At 36.5% G+C, this 26037-nt stretch overlaps 1 protein-coding gene and 1 non-coding gene across 2 annotated transcripts in view; both read right to left on the minus strand.

The window, feature by feature from the left end:
- Window positions 1–8738: 8738 nt before the first annotated feature.
- IPO7 (importin 7) overlaps window positions 8739–26037 on the minus strand; it is a 46714-nt gene continuing 29415 nt past the window's right edge. Inside the window, exons 12-25 of the mRNA XM_043903422.1 lie at window positions 25570–25686; window positions 22838–22927; window positions 22262–22427; window positions 21941–22101; window positions 20270–20398; window positions 19092–19158; window positions 18883–19008; window positions 18330–18427; window positions 16710–16805; window positions 16033–16253; window positions 15728–15933; window positions 14770–14976; window positions 11699–11815; window positions 8739–10866 (exon numbers count right to left, since the gene is read on the minus strand). Of these exons, the coding sequence (XP_043759357.1) occupies window positions 10769–10866; window positions 11699–11815; window positions 14770–14976; window positions 15728–15933; window positions 16033–16253; window positions 16710–16805; window positions 18330–18427; window positions 18883–19008; window positions 19092–19158; window positions 20270–20398; window positions 21941–22101; window positions 22262–22427; window positions 22838–22927; window positions 25570–25686 (1899 nt within the window). The 3' untranslated portion in view covers window positions 8739–10768. The remainder of the gene's footprint in view (window positions 10867–11698; window positions 11816–14769; window positions 14977–15727; window positions 15934–16032; window positions 16254–16709; window positions 16806–18329; window positions 18428–18882; window positions 19009–19091; window positions 19159–20269; window positions 20399–21940; window positions 22102–22261; window positions 22428–22837; window positions 22928–25569; window positions 25687–26037) is intronic.
- On the minus strand, window positions 22512–22696 carry LOC122703702. Its single transcript, XR_006343565.1, has one exon. It is a non-coding gene; the product is annotated as a small nucleolar RNA SNORA23 (small nucleolar RNA).

Below are 26037 nucleotides of genomic sequence, written 5' to 3' on the forward strand. Positions count from 1 at the left end.
AGCCTCGCCTGGCCTTAGAGCCAGCGGCTGAGTGGCTTACCCAAAGTGCGGAACCAAAGTTCCTGCTTCTGACTGGTTGACAGAACCGCTCATCCCAGCGCGACAACGCCTCGCTGACAAGTGAATTATGCCTATTCTGGGGCCCCAGCAGGAGGCGCCATTTTGTAGCGAGGGAGGGAGGGTGGTCCTTGTGACTAGCCGGGAGGGAGAAGAGTTGAGAGGCGCCATTTTCCCCACAGGGGCTAGGAGGTGGCCTTGGCTCTGCCGGTGGGCTTGCTGGAGCGCGTTCTGGAGATCGGTTGCGCTTTGCCTAGCAATTGCTGAGTGTTGCCCCGTCGGTGGGGTGGGGTGAGACGGGATGCGACGGCTCACAGTTCCCTGGGGGCTCTTGGTGCCAGCTGAGGCCTTTGCTCTTGGATGGAGGTTCTGTTTTTTGAGAGCTGCCGTATCCTTGTCATTGGCTGCCAAGACTACCTTTACTTTTCCAGTCGTCGGGGTATCATCAGTGGTAGGAGGATGAACCTCCTGCCTCAGCGGAAGCTCAGGCGAAGCTCGCCAACGAGGCGGTGGTCTTGGATTCTGCTGGGAGACATTGCGGATGCTTTGCGCTTTCATGTTGATTAAGTTCAAATTTTGAAGTCGTCTCTAATGGTGTCGCTAACTTCTTTTTTTCCCTCTTGTGTGTGTCGCGAATTAAAGTAAAAAAAGGGTCGGGAAAGCATTGAGTGGGTCTCCTTGTACCTATTAAGATTAGATACAAGTTAGTTGTGAAGTTGAGGTAATGTTTCTCGTAGCTCTTAACCCAAACTTTTTTAAGCTATTGGAAATACAAGCCTCATTTGAGGAGTATTCAGTATGTATTCATGTGCTTTGGCAACGAACCTGAGTAAAGATGAGATAAAAGTGGGTAGACTCAAGACTTGTTAAATCGGGCGTTCTAAGTGTAGATTTGAGTTACTAAGAATGAAGAGGATTGTCCCGCTGTAACTTAGAGATTTGTGTAATGCTTACAAAAATTGGAGAAAGCTGGATAATGTTTGATTTAGTGTCTTTCAGGTGATTATGGACTGGCCTCAGGATAATTACAGTGTTTTTATTTATACTTGAGTCTAGTTTCAGATTTTAGCGTTACCTTGTTTTTGGTAGAGAGTGTGAGGAGCAGACTCACCTAACCAAGGTATAGCTGCCTAATTGGTGCCCAAAAGCCATTGGAAGGAAGACTTTTGAGTGTCGTTTGAATACAGATCTTTAGAAGTTTAAAGTAGTTACTATCTTTTATCCCATTATAAGAATAAAAAATGGGACACATAAGATTGGATTAAGTTGCTTGAAACTGCAGGAATTGGCTCATTCCAAACAGTCTTGTTCCCGATGGATAGACTCCTTTTTTCACAGAGTAGAGGGTTCAGATGACAAGTGTTCTAATTTATACTTTCTGTCCCTTCCAGATGTTACATCTATATTTTGTAATCAGAAATGTTATTAAAATAATAATATTTTTATTATTATTTTAAATAATAAAAAATAAATAATAAATAAAATAATAATAAATTTTAAATAAAAATAAATAATAAAAATAAATTTAAATAATAAATAATATTTAAATTCCATAAAATATTATTACTTTAATAACATTTTTATGGAATTTAGTTATTTATTACTGTCATTAACCTTTAGTCTGTTTGTTAAAACACTGTTATACAGAATCTCAAAAGGAAGTTAAAAATCACCCTGTAATTGTGGATCTTGGTTACAGGACATCTTTCTATCCTTAGGACCTAAGTGGTTGTAAACATTGAATGATAATGGTGAATAGGATGCTATAATTCTACTTTAATTGGCAAAGATACACTAATGATATTGTCACAGATAATGTAACTTTGTGTTACAATGTTTACCACCGACTACAGAACGGAGTTCCAATGTCCTAATATTTAGGGCTATCCATAATCCAGATTTCCCCTAAATCACCTCCTATTCTTCATATCTTATTACAATGTAACAAATTAATGGCTTGAAAACATTTAACTGCCAGTCATTGTTAGTCCCCACTGTTCCACAAAGCTGAACCTTTTCACCAGTTTTCTAAACAGGCTAACTTACTTCTGGCCTCCTTCAAAAACTGTTACTATTAGGTTTTTAAAAACATTTAAATCAGAATTTTCTGGAGAATGGTTGATTTGGGCATATTTTCACACCGATGTAACTATTAAATATCGTATGTATAGAAGAAACATGGAAGGAATGCCCTGGCAGTCCAATGGTTAGGACTCCGTGCTTTCATTGCTGAGGGCTAGGTGGGGAAACTAAGATCCCACAAGTCTGGTGGTTCGGCAAAAAAATTAATGCATTCAACTCTTAAAAGTAAAACTATGTCTAGGAAAAGTTGACATTGAGTTACCAAATTATTTCTGTAATAGGTTTATTAATACATTCTCCCCCTAAATTTGTAGATTTTTAAAAACACTGAATAAATCTGCAATTCTTTCTTTCCCCCAAACACTGAGGGCTTCCCTGGTGGCTCAGCTGGTAGAGAATCCGCTTGCAGTGCTGGAGACCTGGGTTCCATCCCTGGGTTGGAAAGATCCCCTGAAGAAGGGAATGGTTACCAGTTTTCTGGTGTTCTCCAGTATTGTGGCCTGGAAAATTCCACAGACTGTATAGACCATGGGGTGGCAAAGAGTCCAACACAAATGAGCGACTTTCATTTCCAAACGCTAAAGGATTTTTTTCTTTTTTTTTTGCTTAAGAATTTAAAAACAAGCTCGTCAGTTGCTCTCCATTGGAAGCTGTAGCTGTTAGATGTGTCACTTATCTTAGAAACTCTTGCCCCATTTATAAAATAAAAACTTACTTTAGGGACTTTCCTGGTGGTCCAGTGGTTAGGACTCTGCTCCCAATGCAGGGGTCCCGGTTCGATCTCTGATCAGGGAACTAGATCCCACATGCTTCAACTAAGACCCAGAGCAAATAAGTATTAAAAATAAAAACTTCACAGTGTCGATTGGGAAGATTTATGAGAATGTAGAAAAAGGTAGCACCATGCCTATCAGAGGTACTTTTCAAATGCTTGATGTTACCTCTCTCTCCCAAGTCTCACTTTAATGCTCAGCACAGTGGTTTCTAAGCACTCTGAAAACTCCTTTGAGATTCAGATTCTTGAATACACTAAACGCATCGCAGTTTCATAGGGCTCATGGACCCAGAATCCTTGGTCTGCAGTATAAACTCATTGTTAATCTCACTCAGCTTCTACACTGAAAACATTAATCAGAGCTTTATTAGAATATACTTTTAGAAGTATATGTTACTTAAAACCTTCCTTTCCAATCTCAGATATAGTTCTCAGTATGTATGCTGACTTAAGCATAGTACTGATAAAACTGGTCATGTTTTGTTAGTGGTTAATTGCAGGACTCCCCTCATTTCAAGTTATTGATAGTAACTCCAGTATGTGCAGTTTTCCATTTTATCAGCTCTACCCATGGACCTGTTAACCCAATTCATTCATTCATTCGTTGTTGAATGAGTCACTAAATCGTGTCCAACTCTTGCCACCTCACAGACTCGACTCTGCCAGGTTCCTCTGTCCATGGGATTTCCCAGGCAAGATTCCTGGAGTGGGTGGCCATTACCTTCTCCAGGGGATCTTCCCTACCCAGCGATGGAACCTGTACCTCCTGCTTTGGCAGGCGGATTCGTTACTGCTGAGGCACCAGAGAAGCCTATTCACTTGTTACATCTTTGAAAATAGCACCTGATAACTGAGCTCCAAGGTTATTAGTTGTGGTTAATGTGTTTGATTTATTTTAATGGCAGGCTAAGAGAAAATAAACTCTATTTACAAAATTTTATCAATTAAAGTCCTTGAAGATTCCAGGTGTCCCTTTGAAACTGGCTACCTCTGTAAGATTTTAGCAATCACTTTTGGCTACTAATTACATTTGCTTAAATCTAAAATCTAACATTCCAGACAAAAAAAATTAAGTTTCATTAATACACATAGTAAGTAGGCTGAAGTAAGTACTTCAGCAGTAAAGAATAGTCTAGAAATGAAACCATTGTTTTTAAAATGATTTTATTTGTCTGGGAGGATATACTCAAGTCAAGGTGAGGCTTTTTTTTTTTTAAGTGAAACTCTTGTCTCCAAATAAGCAATAAGATTGATACCATTTTATAGAAAAGCACTAGGTGCTGTAATTTTGGGAGGAGGCAGAAAAAAAGATGGCTCAGTCTTAAATTTCCAATGCTATATCACACTGAAATATATAACAAAGATGCAACGTTTACAGAAAAAAAATATTTTTAAAGAATTCTTCCTTCTGCTATCCACCCTGCCAAAGTTTGGTGCCAGCTAGGGCTGTCTGATGGGATGATGGGATTAAAAAAATGAGCAGCTAGCTCAAATAACTAAATATTGGTGGGATACAATCTCTAAGACAGTTTTCCCTATATATGGGGATAGCTAGCTCTTTATACTTAATGAATAAACATTGAGTATTACTTTTTAGATAACTTTAAACAAACTTGAAACTGAAAATTGAGATACTCATATACCAGAAAACTCACTTCAGTATACATGCACTTCAGTAGTTTTTAGTATATTCACAAGGCTGTTCAACCATCACCAGTATCTAATGGAAAACACTTTAATCATGCCCAATAGAAAACCTATGCCCATTACACTCACACTCCATTCCACCCTCCCTCCCCACCTCTATCCCAGTGACCACTAATTATTGATTTGCTAATTTTTAATATTTCATATATATGGACTCGTGTGTCTGACTTGTTTTCAAGGCTCACCCACACTGTAGTGTGTAATTGTACATCATTCCTTTTTACTGCTAAATATCTAATTGTATGGCTATTTCACATTTTGTTTACCCACTCACCAGTGGCTATTTGGATTGTTTCCTGCTCTTGGCTATAATAATGCTAGTATGAACAACTGTGCACCAAGGCTTCATTTCTCTCATTATATGTATATGTATACATATAAATACACACACATACGAGAGTGGAATTGTTAGGTGACACTTTTCAACCTTTTAAGGAACCATCAAACTTTTACACAACAGGTATTTTATATTGTACCAACACTGTACAGGGGTACAATTTCTCTTCTTCCTCACCAATACTTGTGATTGTGTACCTTCTTGATTAAACAGGCTAGTAGATAAGAAATACCACATCATGAATTCTAATCTGCATTTCCCTAATGACTAGCATATTAAAAAGCAAAGACATCACTTTGCCAACAAAAGATCGTCTAGTCAAAGCTATGGTTTTTCCAGTAGTCACGTATGGATGTGAGAGTTGGACTATAAAGCTGAGAGAGCTGAAGAATTGATGCTTTTGAACTGTGGTGTTGGAGAAGACTCTTGAGGATCCCTTGCACTGCAAGGAGATCCAACCAGTCCATCCTAAAGGAAACCAGTCCTGAATATTCATTGGAAGGACTGATGCTGAAGATGAAACTCCAATACTTTGGCCACATGATGCAAAGAACTGACTCACTGGAAAAGACCCTGATGCTGGGAAAGATTGAAGGCAGAAGGGGACGATAAGAGGATGAGATGGATGGGTGGCATCACCAACTCAATGGACATGAGTTTGAGCAGCCTCCAGGAGTTGGTGATGGACAGGGAAACCTGGCATGCTGCTGTCCATGGGGTCGCAAAAGTTGAACACAACTGAGTGACTGAACTGAACGACTAGAGATGTTAAGCATTTCCTAAGATACTGGCCACTTATTTCTTTGGAGAAATGTCTAATTGGATTCTTTACCGTTTTTAAATTGGGGTTTTCTTGTTGAGTTCTGAATATAGTCAAGATTAGCAGATATTTTTTCCCATCCTCTGCAGTCTTTTCACTTTTCCAAAGTAACCTTTGAAGCACAAAGTTTTGATGAAATCTAAATCATGTTTTTGTTTCTTGGTCTTTGGTGTTATAGCCAAGAAACAACTAGTTCAGTCACCACAATTTACACCTGTATTTTTTCCTAAGAATATGCCCAGCTGTCTCAGAGCCATTTTTAAGATTCTTTCCTACATTGGTTTTGGGACCCTTGTTAAAAACTATTAAGTATGTGCTAAGTGACTTCAGTCATGTCCAATTGTTTGTGATCCTATGGACTATAGCGCACCAGGCACCTCTGTCCATAGTATTCCCCAGCAAGAATACTGCAGCGGGTTGCCATTCCCTCCTCCACGGGATCTTCTCAAACCAGACATAGGTTCAGTTTCCTATGTCTCCTGTATTGGCAGGTGGATACTTTACTGCTAGTGCCACCTAGGAATATGAAAGTTGCTTAGTCGTGTCCGACTCGTTGCAACCCCATGCAACCCCACTGGAGTGGGTAGGCTTCCCCTTCTCCAGCAGATCTTCCCAACCCAGGGATCGAATTGGAGGCGGATTCTTTACTGGCTAGGCCACAAGGGAAGCCCAAGAATACTGTAGTGGGTAGCCTATCCCTTCTCCATCAGATCTTCCCCACCCAAGAATAGAACCGGGGTCTCCTGCATTGCAGGCAGATTCATTACCACTGAGCTATGAGGGAAGCCCCTGTTGAAAATCAATTGACCATAAACTTAAAGGTTTATTTCTAGACATTCAATTTTATTCCTTTGGTCAGTAGAAGGTATCTATCCTTGGGAATTCCCTGGTGGTCACTGGTTAGGACTCTGTGCTTTAACTGCCAAGGGCATTGGGGAACTAAAATCCCAGAAGCCAAAAGTTACAGCAAAAAAAGAGGAGGGGGCGGATCTATTCTTACTAGGCGATGGCTCGGTGGTAAAGAACCTGCCAACCAAGCAGCAGACTTCAATTCCTGTGTTGGAAGATCCCCTGGAGAAGGAAATGACAGCCCACTGCACGGCAGTATGCTTGCCTGGGAACTACTGACTGAGGAGCCCGACAGGTTACAGTCCATGGGGTGGCAAGAGTCTAACACAATTTAGTGACTAAACAATACTGTAAATGTAATTTTCTTAATTTCACTGCTGCTGTATAGAAATACAACTGATTTTTTGTATATTAATCTTATGCCTTGCAAACAAGCTCTTTGTGTGTGGATTCTTCAGGGTTTTCTGTGACATGAGTCATCTGAGAATACATTTCACTTCTTCCTTTCCCACTGGATGTCTTATTTCTCCCTGCCTAACTGCCCTGGCTAAACCCTTATTGAAAGATTGAAGGCAAAAGGAGAGGATGAAATGGTTAGAGAGCATCACTGACTCAATGGACATGAATTTGAGCAAACTTGGGGAGAAAGTGGAGGACAGAGGAGCCTAGCATTCTGCAGATCACGGGGTCAGAGTCGGACACAGTAACACCTCAACAACAACAATGAACAAAATCCTATATACAATGCTAAAAAGAAGTGGCTACAGGAGGCATTTTTGATCTTAGGGGGAAGGGTTTTTACTCTTTCATTATTAAGTCCATTCGTTTTAGCCTTTCTTTGAGATTGAGGAAATTCCTTTTTGAGTTTATTAAAAGGATGTTAAAAGGGACTTTTAAAAAAGACTCTGAAAAAAAAAAAAGAAAAAAAAAAAGACTCTGGTAGGAAGCACTTAAATGTAGGATTCAGATACCAAGTATAATTTCTATCTGTCACCCATGCTTTTAAGAAAAACTAGAGGGGGAATTACCTCTCAAAAAGTTACTTAAAAGATATTTCTCTCATAGTAACAAAATTCTGGATTTCTAGCTGTATATCTAGTTTCCGTTTGTAAAAACCAAAGTAAAGTGCTATTATTGCAAGGGTGGCCAACCTCATCAACTGTAAAACTCAACTTCAGAAGGGATCAACATTCACCAAAACTTAAAATTACATAGACCAGAACTGACATTTTTATAACTAAGGTTTTAATGTAGTTTTAGGTCATTTATTTCACAAACACTTATGGAATGCTTACTATGCTTAAGTCATTGTGCTAGATCCTCCCAAAGACATGGTGTATATTAATATAATTCCTAATAACTTTTCCTAAATGCTTGCTTCAGGGACTATATCTGGGACTGAACACAGCCATAGTGCTATGGTATGGCCACCCCTGCTCTACACTCTGGTCTCTTCCAGAGGTGAACGTAGCAGTCATTATCCTGATAAGACATGTAGATTAGTAATCACCATTCTGTTACCTGCAGAGAAACAGATTAACATCTTTTATTTAATACTGATAAACGAATAGCTTTTATAAAAATGGATGGCTTAGGTTTACAAAAAAGTGAAGATTTTATGCTAATGTCAGCCATTTAAAAAAGACATACTGAAACCCAAACGAAATCAGAATTAACTTGTATAAATTAAAAAATAAGTTATAGATTAGTGAAACTGTGGGAAACTCTGTATGTTAAAGAAATAAATAAAATCCACATGCAACTAATTACAAGTTTATAAATACTACTCTCAAAAAGTTATCTAAAATCCTATAACCTTATTTAAAAACACTGATACATTATCAAGATTCATAATCTATAAGAAACTCTAATTTGATGTTATATTTAAGGAAATACTGAAAATAATCGAGGTATATTTGGTGCATTAGAAACTACCATTTGAACAATATTTAATATTAAATATAGTTTAATTTTAAGGTCTTTCATTTCAGTCAAAACTTCATAAATGTAGATTAGTTTGGATTGTATGACAGAGGAGACAATAAAACTTGATCTCAAAGACATACGAATACATTTTCTTGAAACAAAACCTCAGCAACCGAGAATTTTCATACTGTGCATGGGAATAACTAAAACCTTTATTAATATGGTTTCCAATAACAATGTGAAAATTGAAATTATCAATTCAAAGAGCAGTGAAACTTGAAATTTAAAAAAGTAGACTAGATATTAGGTAGGGGATAAAAGGTAAAGGAAGACGAAAATGTTTAATACTATTCAACACTTCCCCTCTGTACATAATGTTGCATATATACAACTACTCCATTTTAATTTTATGACTTTTATATAATAATGAAATCCCCTGAAGCAACCTAGGGTTTACAGATGGTGTTCAACTCGGGGCGAAAAAGTAGAAACACACTTGATTAACAATTTTCACCCACACATTTCAGACAAACATTTTTTTCTTTTTTTGCCAAGATTTTCATAGTAAATTCATAAATATAGGAAATACTTTCACTCCTTCAGTGTTAAAATAGAAAACCAAACAATGCCAACGGTAGTGGCTTAATTACTGGCATACAAGAAAAACACAACACCAATGGGTTTTCATTATGCATTTTAAATAATATGTGCATTTGTTTCATTTTTACATTTACAAATTTTCTAGTCTGTTATAGACAACAGCACTCAATAGTTTTTAATCCACTGAGATGTTGCTTTCAATTTGAAATATTGTGTGTATACTGTATATAAAAAAATAACCCAATGTATGACTCATCTGACAGATGTTCAAGATCAATAAAAGCTTATTTTTGAACATGCAGTTAGAAGAGAGGGAAGCTAGCCAACCTCTCCACGTTGTCTTGTTGCTGGCTTGTTTTTGCAGTGGTATAAACAGTGGTTTTTGGAGGGAACCCTGTGCCTTCAGCCTATCAGATACCAGCGTCAACAAGAGGGGCAGAGGAGATGGGAAAGGGAGGTGGGCAGGTGTTAAATGTCAGTTTTAAAAGTGTGCATTTCCTGTTCTTTCTAGCTATAGGATAAAAATAGATCGAGGAAAAAATTTAGAAAAAAACTGCAATCAAATCAAGACATAAGAGCCGAATTAAGTTCTTTTAATAGATTGCATATATAGATGTTTAGTCATACTCTTTGATCAACTCTTTAAGAGTAGAACTTTATATCCAATTTACATGCTTTCAAATATCACCTTTCCTCTTTGTTACAGTAAGGTCTTGTACCCAAATATCCACTTGTACACTGAGAGCTTTAAGAAAAAAACAGGACACAGAGGGAGTTGCCATTTTTAGCAGCAATGAAATATCACTAACCCCTTTTAACATACCGAATTCAAGTCACTATCAGAGGTGAGTGCACCACAAAGTCACCAGGTACAAAATCGCTAATTCATTTTTAAATTAATAACTTGAAATTACCCCTGCCCCCCACCCCATTACATCCCATCTTTTTATAAACAGCAAACATTTTGCTATTTTATACATAGGCTAGCAGGCTTGTTTCAATATGAAAGTGCTAATTCATTTACAGATTTTCTTTTTAATCAGTTATGTAGTGCTACAATAAATGTCCAATAATCTACATAGGAACAATCTTTGATGAATGAAAATGATGAAGATTGAATAAGGCTATCGATTACCTTATCTTATTTACATATAAAGAATAGATACCCAATGGTGAAGGAGAGACAGAAATCGGACAAATACTCATAGGTGTAAAAATTACATCTACCTTTGAGCTTATACTGTAAATGAGACATTTTAAATAGTCCTGTAGCCCATGCCTATTTTTTCCTCAGAAAAAGAAAAGCTGCCTTCATGACATCCCCTCCTGTTGTAGATTTCCACAGTGTCACTTGAACTTTCAGTCAAATCCTTACTTTCTTCAAAAAATAAAGAAAATACTCCCTAGCCCCCAAGTTACCTCCCTCCCCGGCCAAAATCCCTCTGGTTTCATTTTCAGTGCCAAGTTGCATGATCAAGTCCCACCTTCTGGGGTTTCTTTGTCCATCTATTGATCAATTAGTTTAGAGTAGATAACATGAACCAGTTCTGGAACCGCTACTAGGAGGAACACAAGCTCTTCACTACAATCACACTGCAGGAAGGAGAGTGGTAACTCAATTCATCCCTGGTGCCGGGCCTCCAAAATTGAAAGAACTTGGCACGACTGGAGCACTGAATTTGTATCCTCCATGTTTCTCAATCATTTTGGATTCTAGAAAAACAAGTAAACATTTGGTAGAGCAATCGATCAGCTTACTACTTTGCAGAGTAGAAGGAACTAACAAACTATAGAAATGATCCCTGAAAGTACAGACATTAACAACAGCTAACCACCAATATTAGCCAGGAAGTTCCAAACTTTGGTCTCTGTTCTCCCTCCATATGTAAAGAAGAGAAGTGTGTAATATGTAGAGAAGATGAACTCTGTTGTATGCTATAGACTTCTCAGCCAATTTTCACTTCCCATTGTTTAAAAAGAAAAATCCTTAAATACCCTATTTTGAGTCAAATACTGAATCAATAGGATCCAATTCCAAAGGTAGTAACAGCTAATGAATTTACTGCAAGCAAATTCAAATATAAATATGTCAGAAAGGAGGTATAAATACTTCCTTTTTTATAAGGAAGACCCTCTCCGAATATAAAACTAGTCTGACTCACAGTTATTAAGACCTACAAAACTGTTAGAATGCGTATTACCTAAAATATCCTATATTGAAAAGCATTTATATATTGTTAAGCATGAAATGTTCACTGATAAAAAGAAATGATGTATGTCTTTAATATACTTTTAAGAAACTGCAGTTTTCAGTTTTCCACTATCAAACCAGCCCCATGAGATTTAACAACCTTATAGCTTTCAACTACACTTAAAATCAAGAAATTGTGGCCAAAACCAAAATTCTTTATCTCATTCCTACAGATTAGTGAATTTCTTATCACTTCCAACAACTGTAGCTCTTACATAATTTTAAATCACTTAATTTAAATTTTAAAGCTGTATCAAAGTTATTAATTGCATTAAAGAGGGTCAATTAACATACCATGGGCTGCTCTTCTTTGATCGGCTAGAGTTGCTATATCTTGTAACTGTTTTCTTTGTTCTTCATTAAGACCATGAGTCAGAGCCTGATACCACACAGGATTACGATTTTGTATAGCTATCAAAAAGGAAACAAGATAAAAAAGGGCAATAAGAGTCCTGGTAGTTCTCTACTATTCTGTTCCCTCTACTCTACCTCCAGTACTGAAATTCTGATCTAGTTTATATTTTTCCAATAATTACCTACAGTATTTTAAATTGCTTGTGAGAAAAACATACAGGGGAAAAATTTCTGGTTTAGCATTATGCCTCAAAAACCTAATCACGCTCAAAATCCTCACCTTTAGTAAATAAGAACTTAAAGAGCCTAAATCAGTTGTTATCTAACAAGTAACAAAGTAGGGAAACTAAAGTTAACTCAAACTCCTTAGAAGATTCAGAGTTAAAGCAACTTAAAAACGGACACATTCCCACATTCTGGATATAATTCTCAAATTCCTACATTAAAACACAAAACCCAGAAACCTTAAAAAAGAGATGAATGGTACAAAATAAATTCTTATTTTTTTCTGCATTTCTTATTCAAAAATCTTTCTTATGGATGAAGCTGGAGCCCATTATACAGAGTGAAGTAAGCCAGAAAGATAAAGAACATTACAGCATACTAACACATATATATGGAATTTAGAAAGGTGATAACGATAACCCTATATGCAAAACAGAAAAAGAGACACAGAAATACATAACAGACTTTTGAACTTTGTGGGAGAATGTGAGGGTGGGATATTTCAAAAGAACAGCATGTATACTATCTATGGTGAAACAGATCACCAGCCCAGGTGGGATGCATGAGACAAGTGCTCCGGCCTGGTGCACTGGGAAGACCCAGAGGAATCGGGTGGAGAGGGAGGTGGGAGGGGGGATCGGGATTGGGAATACATGTAAATCCATGGCTGATTCATATCAATGTATGACAAAACACACTGGAAAAAAAAAAAAAATCTTTCTTAAATATATGTAGTCTTTCCATAGAAAGGTACTCTGCAGTACTTAAAAATACTCACATATTTTTATATTATAGTCTAAATAATGGTCAAACACAACCCGTAAGAAGGAATAACAAAACTTCCCAGCATGTCACAAGACCAGGTGTTAAAAATCTCACTGTTTAATGAAAACACACACTAGATAAGCTGACAGACAATGGTAACAAGTCTAACTATATACGCCTGTGTTTCAATTAGCTACAGAAAAGATCCCATGTGGCGCAATGAAGATTCCATGTGCTGCCCAATGCAGTCAAGTAAATTAAAAAAAAAAAAGAATGACATTGCCTGAGGATACGGCTTCCCAGGTGGTGCCAGTGATAAAGAACCCACCTGCCAGTGCAGGAGACTTAAGAGATATGGGTTCAATCCCTAGGTAGGGAAAATCCCCTGGAGGAGGGCTGTATTCTTGCCTGGAGAATCCTATGGATAGAGGAGCCTGGCAGGCTAGTCCATAGAGTCGAAGAGTTGAACACAACTGAAGCAACTTCACAGCAGCAGCTTGAGGACCTGATATAAGCTGTGTGTGTACTTAGTCTCTCAGTCATGTCCGACTCTTTGCGACCCCATGGACTGTAGCCTGCCAGGCTCCTCTCTCCATGGTATTTTCCCAAGCAAGAATACTGAAGTGGGTTCCTAACCCAGGGATCAAACCCACATCTCTTGTGTCTCCTGCATTGGCAGGCAGATTCTTTATCACTACGCCAATTGGGAAGCCAATGGCATAAAGTGATTAAAACCAAATAGGTCCAAGATACCACTCTAATGGCAGAAAGCAAAGAGGAACTAAAGAGCCTCTTGACGAGGGTGAAAAGAGGAGAGTGAAAAAGCTGCCTTAAAACTCAACATTCAAAAAACTAAGATCATGGTATCTGGTCCTATCACTTCCTGGCAAATAGATGGGGAAAAAGTGGAAACGGTGGAAGATTTTATTTTCTTTGGCTTCAAAATCACTGCGGACAATGACTGCAGCCATGAAATTAAAAGACGCTTGCTTGCTCCTTGGAAGAAAAGCTATGAGGGGTGTGTGTGTGTGTGTGTGTGTGTGTGGTGAGTGAGTGAGAGAAAATGTTCTCTATAAAGGCTTTCCACAAAATAAAAATTTTTTACAGAGTAATTCCCAAGAATGAAAACTGATTTCCTCATGATCTTCTACTTCTACTGTACTGCCTTTACTGTGCATGAGCCTTCTATTACAAACCATTCTTTAGGAATTAACATGTGTTTAAGTATACAAAATACAAGTCAAGGACAAAAGCCAGTCAGTTCTTGGCACTTCAATCAATTTTAACAGCCTGCCACATAGCCCCAAAACAATTACTTGCATTTCCGCAACCTTGCATCAAAACTGCTTTGTCGTGGGCTTGGAGGATTAATGCTTTGCTTATCAGAGAATTTATCCTACATCAAAATTAACAATGCATAGGAATGATAAAATAGCAAAGTAGTTAACTGGAAGGAAAGGAGGTTCAAATATAGTGTCAATTTAAATTTCTTAAGCTAGGTTAAAGAACACTGATGTTGTGTTTTGTTGAAATCCAAGTAAATGATGATCAAAAACAAAAACTGGCACCTAGTAGTCTATAGCCACACACTGTGAAGCAGGAGAAAAGAATAAAGATTCCCAAGACTATACATGTAAACAAAAAAGGTCAAATTCCCAGATAGGTAAGCACAGGCTTAGCCAGGGGGAGAAATACACACAAATACATGAACACAAGAAACATAAGGGTAGATACTTCTGGGAAAACCTGGGAGGCTACAATGAAGTATACAACTTTCCTATGATGTGCCTATTTCAGAATTATGATCTAAATAAAAGTAAAATAACAGAATGAGGAAAATACTCTGATCTCTAAGGAGAAGTAACTTTGGGTACTTTGCCTAACAATCCTAAATCATGTTCTAGTTTGGGTTTGATATACCCCAATCTCTTCATTAGGGGGCAGACATAGAGAAGAACAGTTTGATTCAGGAAAATGGGTCATATGGAACTATCTGAATTACACAGAACAAGTAAACTTACTCTGAAATATAGCTTTAAATATCTGATATTCATCAACAGGGTTATCTTCATCATCAATGATTGTGGAATAGCCTTCCAGGGCAGTTTCTTCAGCATCATCTTCTTCCCAATCTTCCTCATCTCCATCTTCACCCGCTTGCTTAGCCAGAATCTCCAAATATTCTTGCCCATCTTCATCAATATCATCTTCATCACTGCCCAGTTCCTCTGCCAAGTCATAAAAAGGTGCTCTTGTTAACTCTGAAATATTCTGTTACTCATTATAACTCACTGACAATGATCACTGTTGGAAAATCACAACTGAATAAATAGAAGGGAGAGTTTCAGGAACTGGTGTTTAAATACATGTTCGGCAATAAGTAGAAAAAAAATTCTCACAGAAATCTAACCACAACTGTTAATAATCTAGATTCTAGTATTCTAATATTATATATAGATTCTAAAGTTAGAAAATGGACTGAATGAGAACCAGCACTTGGCATGCTCTAAACCTTATGGTATTTACCAAACCAAATAAATACCAATAGCAAAGCAACAGTTTGTTATTTCCACAGGAATACCTTTTACAAGATTTTTTTTTTAAAAGGCTGGCTATGATAATATAGGATAAAAGACAAAAATGGCAATTATCATTTTGGAACCATTACAATAACTTAAACAACATCTATTTTTATTCTTGTGGTCTGTAGTGTCTCACAGGTGAAACGTATTAGATGCTCACAAACACTAAAAACCCCAAACCAAAAATCATTTTTACCTAGAACTGCTTTATGTAATGGAGATACAACTGCAAGTTCTGCCCTCATGGACCTAACACTCTAGAGAGTCTATGAATGAATGAACATGTAAATATTTGGCTATAATCCCACATTTCATTAGAATAAGGGCTAAAGGAATAAGTCCAGTGATATTTCTAACTAGGTAGTAAGACTAGCTTCCTACATTGCAAATCCCTTACCCGTTTCATCATCATCTTCAGCTTCATCGTCATCATCACTGTCATTCTCGTGTTCTGCATGGCAGGCATAAGCTCTTTTTAATCCATTAAATAAAAGAATAAAAGCTGGCAAAATCTGTCCAGAAACCTGATTTAAAACTTGTGGTATTTGTTCCATATCAATAAGAGCACATAGGCCCAGAACACACATCTTTCTGTCATGAAGCCTGAAAAAATAAAATAAATATTTTCTTCCTTTCCTTAAAAAAATTTTGCAGAGTTCCTCACAAAGTTATATAAACAAAGATCCAGTACATGTCACTTACCCCAAGAAACAATCAACATCATTAAGCCACTGTGTAATAAAATGGTTTGTAACTGGTTCAACATTATTAGGGAAGCGCAGATTTTCTAAGGTATTGAGCAGTAGGTGTGGATTATAATACAAAGCTGCAATGGCAACTTGCAGGCACATTGTTCGAAGTTCACTTGTCTTCACCTCTCTTGTCAGCCTCTCTAAAGCTGCTTCCACAAACAAGGGAATACACTATAGAGAAAAATAGCAAAACATTTCAAAACTGTCAGTAATAGCAGGCATTAACTATCCTACCCATATTAATTTTCTGGTTTCCTCAACCAAACCCTATTTCATTAAATGATCCAATAATTTTTATTGTTGAAGCATTTCAGTGGGAAATCCAATTTTAGAGAAAAACCAGTCTTCACTGAGATATGAGAGCCCCACCACAACAGCAATCATGGATTCAAAATATTCCTACTGACTAAACCTTTTTGTGATAGTCGTTTTGTATATTTCCATACGTATTAAATATATGATCACTATTAAAGATTGGTTAAATTTTAAATAATTTTAACATGTTATCTTGGTGTCATAATAAACAACATACCAAATATATATATAACAAATGCCCCAAAACAAAAAGCAGAGGGAAAAAATTCCCTTCTGAATCCTCCAACCTGAATCATTAATGGCTTCACTGACCTGGTCAATGCCACGCCCCTTGCACTGCAGAATGATAACCTCTAGCAATTTTGCTGCATGACACTCTGCATCTTCTCCCGCAACTCCTGTAAGAACCTGATCAACACAAAATATAAACTGCAAGGAGGCGTCTCAAATAACAACATAACTAGATGATTATTCTGTGACTAAGTGTTCAGAAAGGATGAGGATGACAAACACAACTAAAAATTTCATGAAGAAAAATCATTTTTAATGTCTGGTTTTAAACAGACTGAGAGCTCTCAACAAATAATGTAAGGAACTCATGTTACCAATTACACTGACTCAATAATAAAGGACCCCAATCAATCATTTTATCTCCCACTTCTAAAGAGGAAAAAAAAAGCAACATTCACCATGTATATGTATCTTATGATTTTCCAACAACGGCCTAGTACTTTTGACTTTTTAAAAATGAACCTTCAGATTTTACAATCTTGCTATTTACTAATAATACTGTACAGCTACCATAAACCCACAGCCTCCAAGTAGTTCCTTTTTTTTTTTTTCCTTATTGAAGTAGTTGATTTACAATGTTGTATTCGTTTCTGGTGGAGAAGGCAATGGCAACCCACTCCAGTACTCTTGCCTGGAAAATCCCATAGACGGAGGAGCCTGGTAGGCTGCAGTCCATGGGGTCACTAAGAGTCGGACACAACTGAGCGACTTCACTTTCATTTTTCACTTTCATGCACTGGAGAAGGAAATGGCAACCCACTCCAGTGTTCTTGCCTGGAGAATCCCAGGGACGGGGGAGCCTCGCGGGCTGCCGTCTATGGGGTCGCACAGAGTCGGACACGACTGAAGCGACTCAGCAGCAGCAGCAGCATTTGTTTCTGGTATAGAGCAAAGCTGATTCACTTATACATACGTGTGGTTTAGTTGCTAAGTCGTGTCCAACTCTTTGCAACCCCATGGACTGTAGCCTGTCAGGCTCCTCTGTCCATGAGATTTTCCAGGCAAGAATACTGGAGTGGGTTGCCATTTCCTTCTCCAGATCATATTCCCCACCCAGGGATCAAACCTGGGTTTCCTGCGTTGCAGGCAGATTCTTTACCAACTGAGCTACCAGGGAAGTCATACATACATATACATGATCCTTTTCATATTATTTTCCATTATGGTTTATTATTTATTTGAACGTCAGTAGGAGCTTGTTGTTTATTAATTTTATATACAGTAGTTTGTATCTGTTAATCCCAATCTCATAATTTATAACCTCCCTCCCACTTTGGTAACCATTAGTTTGTTTTCTGTATCTTTGAGTCTGAGAATGTTCTTTATGAAACATCGCTAATCATTTCTGGTCTTTTCTTCTTTTGATTCAAAACTTAGCAGAGAATAAGCTAAGATAAGGTCCAGGCACTAAAATCAAGAAACGTAGTTCTAATTAAATACCAGAAGGTAGACATAAATACTTGTCAAAGTCATCAATGAGAGATCTAGGAATCAAAGCCATTTTGTTGATGACTTTAAATAACCCTTATTATGTCAAACTCATATGATATCATGTTTACCATAATGTAGTATCATGTCTATTCACAATTTTGTACTTTTTATAGCACAAGCCTCACATGTTCTTGTATTAGGGTGACCTACCTTTTTGCACATACTGTATATCATTTCAAGGTACTTGGTATCAGATAGAAGTGTGTCTGTATCAACTGTTACGTAATTATGAAGCAGAGGCATCATATCTGTATTAATAAAAAGTGTAAGTTAAATATCTCTACTAATATAAATGCTGTGTTTCTGAAAAATCTAAGAAAAAGAAGCAAGTCTGAATGTTTTGTCCCTAACATTCACTTTTAATTATTCACTTGTAATTAAATGTAAAAATGAGCCTATTATTAAAGTACATTCCTTCACATGTAGTAAACATAAAGAGTATGTTAAAGATTATACAAAGAAGACTGACAGGAAACTGGAACTTAAGAATATGTGTTTTAAAGAAAAAAATCTCAAGTGATAACTAAATCAAAATGTATAATGGAAATCAATGCTAGGGTCATCTTTGAGCATTAATTACTACTGATAACTTATCCAAACAAGGAAGCACTTAAGAATATGCAAAACTTTATGTTCAAGTGATATACTAAAACTGAATACAAACAGGGGGAACCCTAAGTATTTCTATGATGATTTGACCTACCTGTAAAGTAATCAAAACCATCTTGCTGAAAAACCTCAAATACCAGAGGTAGTAACTGCCACATCTGTGGAGACACTTGTTGACATGTCAAACTGTGTGCTAAAGAGAAGATCTCCTCATAGAATTCTAAAAGAGAATACCAAGTCATTAGGACAATGATTGCTCATATGAAATAGTAGGATATTCTTAGAACAATCAGAGGTACCTACCTAAGACATGCTGCTGTAAAACAGTTCCAATGACCTGTAAGCAGATTCCTTCAAGCTGCTGGGTTATCTAAAAGAGAAGAAGAAAATCATATGGAATTGCAGCACGCTGAGTGAATTATTAAATAATATATAATAATTCAGTGCATTTAAATATAAAGTCAATATTTTTAACAAATTATTTTAAGCCTTTGTTTCAAAATGGAGTTTCAAAATTGTGAATCAATCTGGGAATGAAACTTAATGCAATACTATTACAATCAGACAAACAAGAAATAACAAGGGGGATCGGGATGGGGAATATATGTAACTCCATGGCTGATTCATGTCAATGTATGACAAAACCCACTGAAATGTTGTGAAGTAATTAGCCTCCAACTAATAAAAAGAAAAAAAAAGAAAAAAAAAAAAGAAATATCAAGCACAGTTTACTATAAAGAAAAAAAAACTTCCTAGAAAAATGGAGCCACATCATTCTGCAGAGACTAAAATCTTGTGTGTAATTCAGCCAGACATTAAGTTAACTGAGACACAAATCAATAGCTTACTGAAAAATTATTTAAAAGAAGGCATTAATCCTACCACTCCCAGTAATTTTTAAGTCAGCTCCATTTATTTAACAGTGAGCAGGGCACCCAAGTCATACAAGATAGACAGAATATATAAATTCCCCTTTAATTGTCAGTATGATCCTCAATTGGATCCCAAATTCCTAAAAGTCATCATAATGTTATAAAGTGGAAGGAGACAAACATGAGATAAAATTTTACTTATCAGATACAGAAGCAGGATATCCATTTGGAATATATACAGTGTACACCTAAAAATGGTTAAGGTGGTATATGTTATATGGATTATACCCTAAATAAAAAAAACTTTTATTAAAAAGGAAAACTAGCAAGAATAAGTTTTCCTAGGACTCACTATACTTTTAGATCTGAGAAAGGTAACCCCAAACTCAGAGCTTTGAGGCAAAAATACAAATACCTCCCTCCTATTCCTTCTAAAATATTTATAAAGTACTATGAAAAGGGTACTACTAGTTAAAGATAGCAGAAATCAAGGTATGTGAGAAGATGACCAAAGAATATACGTCAGAGGCCCCCCAAAAGCACAGAACAACTGATGAAGAATGGCTTGAAATTCCCTAAAACTTTTATAGCACTAGATTATTGTCTTACTTCTTTATGATCTTCAACTACACTAAGTAGCGTGTCAATGGTATTCAGGATTCCCATAGCAGTAACTGCTTTATCATCACTTCCTTCTTCATCTGGTCCAGTCTGGATTACTTGATTAAAAGTCATTGCCTACATTGAAGAGAATATAATTAAGCTTTGCCCTTAAAAGCAGTATAAACATATTTTTGTCTAAAACATAGTTTTTAAAATGTTCTCACTGAGACAGCACAACTGATTGGCATTTCCAAATCAATTAATATTATATAGTAAATGGTACTGCTCTACCACTTATTGGGTCACTTTAAACAGACTACTTGACTTCTTTTTCCTGACATTTTCATAGAGATACTGTGAGGATTAAATAAGGCAAGGCATAGAAAATGCTTAATATTATGAACATTAGTATTACTGGCTGACATTTGGGGCTTCCCAAGTGGCACTACTGGTAAAGAACCCGCCTGCCTGCCAATGTAGGAGAACTAAGAGATGAGGGTTTGATTCCTGGTTGGCAAGATCCCCTGGAAAAGGAAATGGCAATCCACTCTAATATTTTTGCCTGGAGAATTCCATGGACAGAGGAGCCTGGTGGGCTACAGTCTATGGAGTCACAAAGAGTCACACACAACTAAACTGACTTAGCACAGCTCAACATTTGACAATGCTCAAATACTAATCATCAAATATTAGTCACCAAGGTTTCTGTTGCCACAGAATTCAATCATTTTGAAGATATTCTGAGGAAAGTTATTAATTATGAGGAGTCACAGCTAATAATCAGCTTATTATAAATGCACTATATTTTTTTAATATACACTAATGCATTTATTTGGGCTTCCCAAGAGGCTCAGTGGTAAAGAATCTACCTGCCAATCAATGCAAGAGATGCGGGTTCGATCCCTGGACCGGGAAGAACCCTTGGGAGAGGGAAATAGCAACCCACTCCAGTGTTCCTGCCTAGGAAATCCTATGGACGGAGGAGCCTGGCGGGTTACAGTCCATAGGTCACAAGAGTCAGATACAACTTGGCGACTAAGCAACAACTATATTTACTCAAATGTCTTTACCCAATTCAGTATCAGCTGTTAAGAACATTCACAGCAAATAACAAGACTCAGATTCTTCAAATCTCAATATTTAGCAAGACTATAAACTACACCAAATATATCACTGTATAGGGAATATGAATGGATAGCTGCTGGGTACAAGTGCATATTTTCTATTACCGTTAAATAATTTACATTGTTAATTCTCAGAAGTTCAGGGCTATGTACTGTACACAAAGTTCAAATATAAAATAACTATTTTAAAAAATTTCACTTTAAAAATCTGCTTATAACTAGTATTTCAAGTTGGTGCAAAGCATTCTAGGAAACCACACAAATAAGTCAGTCCTGATGCAATATAAGTACATGTCAAACTCTGAGCTGTAGAGGCACACAGTACAGGTGTGAACCTCAGCCCCACCCCTTCTAACTTGGGCAAGTTAAATAACCTTTTTATAACTCACATTTTCTTTCGATATAGGAATATTCCTCACACAGGACTGTATGAGAATTAAATGAGTTAAAATATTTATCAAGGACTTAGAATGGTGCCTGATACACAGTTAAGCTCTGTGAAAATACCTGCTGTAATCTAAGTGATGCATACATTACTGGTCAAATAACATACCAAATGCTGTGTCATTTCTACTGCAATAGGAGTAACTTCTTCACTATACTCGCAGATCATTTTCTGAATTACATTGGTAAGATCATCATTTTCTGTTTCTCGTATAATGTGAAGAAGAGCCTGCATGACGGGTCTGATGAATGGTGTGATATATTCTTTAGCTGAAAAAGAAAGAGAAAAAAACTTCTGGTGCTAACAGCTAAACCTCCTTAAAACCTGAATCAATATATACCAAAGAGCAAACAAGAAACAGCTTCAAATAAAAAGAAAGACAATGTGTCAAGTTTCTAGGACTATGTCTTGTATATACAAATCTTTTACCTTTCTCTTGATTGCTGATCAGCACTTGAAGTGCAATGGCAGCTTCCACTTTAACAGGCATTTCCCTATCATCAATCAGACATCTTCGGGTCAGTTCTAGGGCTGTTTGCAAGTTCTGGTCACTTTTGAACTTCACTTCACAAAAGTAGTGAAGGACCCAGCAAGCCTTTAAAAAAAAAAAAATGCAGTGAGTTACTATAGGTGTCTTACATTAAATTCTAACATGTGACAGTATTTCTAGTGCCAAAGTTCTTGTGTGGGAATTTGGAGGCTGGCCAGTGGTAGATAAAGTCAAAAGAGACAACACTAGACCAGTACTATGATCCCAACTTACTCTTTGGCTGCATGATGTTTGTGTGGATAGCAAGATCTGAATGCAAAACACAGACAGATGCTGCTATCAGACACAGATGAAAACTATGCACACATTATGAGCAGCCATTTGAAGAAACACAAAAGTCTAGGATAAAATAGGGTTTTAAAGTGAACATTTAAAAGCTTCCATATAAAAGTCCACATAAGCAGTTATTCATTATAAGACGTAAATGAACAAAACAATACAGCTTTAAAACATACCCTGGCTCTCATGTAGCCTAGTTCACTGCTGAAGAGAGGGAATACATGGTTCTGCAACATGTATTCCATCTGATCTTTATATATCTTTTTCTGTAAAAATAAACAAATATAACAAATAAACAAATATAATCATCTCAAATGTCAAACAGATACACAAATCCTTAAAATGACTAATGATGTCAAGACATATTTATTCTGGAATTTTGAATCCCAAGACCCATATCCAATTTTCTTATTCTCAAATATTAACATAAAAATCACTGTACATTTTTTAATCTTTTTACATCATTTGTTTACAAAGCAATTATGTCAAACATTAACACCAGTGGTGTTTAAGTAATAGAAAAATGGTTAATTTTATTCCTTATCTTACAAAACATTTTTCTCTTATAAAATTATATGAAAGAACCTCTCTGGAAAGGTTCTACATGAACAATACAACATAGATTGAGAAATATTCTGCTCTCAAGGTAATAATGGGAATTATTTTTTGAAATTTTCTCTACGTATGAAATTTAAAAATATAAAGTTAAAACAAAAACTTCAAAGTGCCATTAGAACCCACTCAAGATTCCCAGCCTTATACACAAGAAATAACCACTTAATTTACCCTTTATAAACTAAAAGAATGAGCGAACAGATGTAGAAAAGCTCAAAGATACACAAAATACACCCACAAATTAATGAAGTCAATGGAGCATCATATAGACCAAGGTCCTGGGAGTTGGATGAACTGTATCTAATTATTTACATACATTTGGAAATAGTTATCATTTATTAACTTTAAAATGAAAATAAATTTCAGATCTTGACTTCACAAATACCAGACAAAATGTGTTCAAGGTGAGGTTTCTAAACATACATCTAATCCAATCACTCATTCTTTAGCAGAAAATGTGTCACAAAAACATGTTTCTAGGCTGTGAAGGGATATATTCAGGTTTACAAATTTCTGGCAAAATCAATTTTCTGAGAAGTAAAAAACACTACAATTTAATATAATATGAAAAGAAAATAACTCATGCAAAAAGAATTACCTTCAGCATAAGCAATAACAAAGAAATATAGAAGACACCTTCAAAATCATAAGAAATTGTACCCTAAAGGACACCATCAAGAATGTGAAAAGATAAAAGATAATCCATAGAATGGCAGAAAATACTTGCAAATCATATACACCTGATCTTTGAATAATGAGGTGGTTGGCACACCAACCCTCTGTGCAGTTGAAAATCTGACACTAAATTTGCAATTAGCCCTGCGTATCTGTGATTCTGCATCTATGGATTCAACCAACTCCATTTGCGGATTCGATCAACTGTAGTATTTACTACTTAAAAAAACCCACATGCTAAGCGGACCCGAAAACAGTTCAAACCTGTGTTGTTCAGACGTCAACTCTATTTGAAAGCTTTCTAGCATAGCATTTAGAATATACAGGGAATTCCCTGGTGGTTCAGAGGTTAGGACTCTACACTTTCACAGCCCAGGGCCCAGGTTTGATTCCTAGTTGGGGAACTAAGATCCCACAAGCCACCCAGTGTGGCCAAAAAAATTAGATTAAAAAAAATACATATATATATATATATGTGTGTATATATATATATATATATATCAGAACTCTAACCAATCACAATAAAAACATAAATACCTCAATTTAAAATGGACAAAAGATTTGAACAGAAATTTCTCCGAGGAAGACTGGACAATAAGCATAAAAAAAGATTCTCAATATCATTAGCCGTGACGGAATTGTAAATTAAAACCACAATAAAATTACCATTTGATACCAACTGGGGTGGCTATAACTTTAAAAGACAATAGCCAAAAGTTGATAAAGACACGGACACTGGAATCGTCACACACTGCTAATTAATATATAAAAAATGGTACAGCCACTTTGGAAAACAGTCCAGCAGTCTCCCAACATATGATCAGCAATTCAAGTCATAGGTATGTATTACATAAGAGAAATGAAAATGCACATGCACACAAAAATGTGTACAGAAATGCTCACAACTCCACTGTTCGTAATAACCAAAAAGTAGAAACAAATGTCCATTTACTGATGAATGAATAAATAAAACGTGGCATGTCAATACAATGGAATATTATTTGGCAATAAAGACTTACACATGTCATAACATGGATGAACTCTGAAAATATGCTAAGCCATAGAAGCCACTCAGTAAGCACCACATATTTTATCATTCCATTTATATGAAATGTCCAGAACAGAAAAATCCATATCAGAGACATAAAGGAGATTACAGCTAGGGCTAGGAGATTTGGGAGAAAATGGGGAGTGACTTCTAAAAGTTTCTTTTAGGGATAATGAAAACTGTTTGGAATTAAGAGTTGATGGTGGCATAACTCTTTATAAGAAAAACTACCAAACTGTACACTTTAAATGGACAAACCGTAAGGTATATGAAAATTGCTCAGTTGTGTCCGACTTTCTGCAATCCCATGGTCTGTCCATGGAATTCTCCAGGCAAGAATAATGGATTGGGTTGCCATTCCCTTCTCCAGGGTATCTTCCCGACCCAGAGATCAAACCCAGGTCTCCTGCACTGCAGGCAGATTCTTTCCCACCTGAGATACATGGGGTTCCCTGGTATATGAACTGTACCTCAATTCAGCTTTATCTCAATTGCCACTATTAAAACAAACTAATTGCATGCACGTGTGCATACACACACACACACACACACACACACACACACAAATACCTTCAGAAGTATTTCAGCTAAAGAACCAATCATATGCAGGGCTCCATCTTTTTTTCGAGGATCGGCATTTGGTTCTGTGAGAATCTGGTAGCAAAATCCCATCGTTTTTTGTAGTACCTAGATTAAGAGAGAAAAGTACTGCTTTACTGGATATCCAAAGATCCTTTTAAAACACAGATGACAAGATGATCTTAAGAAACCATTAGGAACTAAAAGTTTGGGATTAGAAGATGCAAACTATTATATACAGAATGGATAAACAAGGTCCTACTGTATAGCAGGGTGAAATATATTCAATATCCTGTGATAAACTGTAACGGAAAAGAATATGGAAAAGAAAGTACAAATAACTGAATCACTATGCTGAATAGCAGAAATTACCACTGTAAATGAACTATACTTCAATAAAATAAACAAAAAAAACCCTAAGTGTATATCTGAACATATTTTAAATATTAAAGCAGAAGT

This window comes from Cervus elaphus, chromosome 1, assembly GCF_910594005.1.
Source record: "Cervus elaphus chromosome 1, mCerEla1.1, whole genome shotgun sequence".
Taxonomy (NCBI): domain Eukaryota; kingdom Metazoa; phylum Chordata; class Mammalia; order Artiodactyla; family Cervidae; genus Cervus; species Cervus elaphus.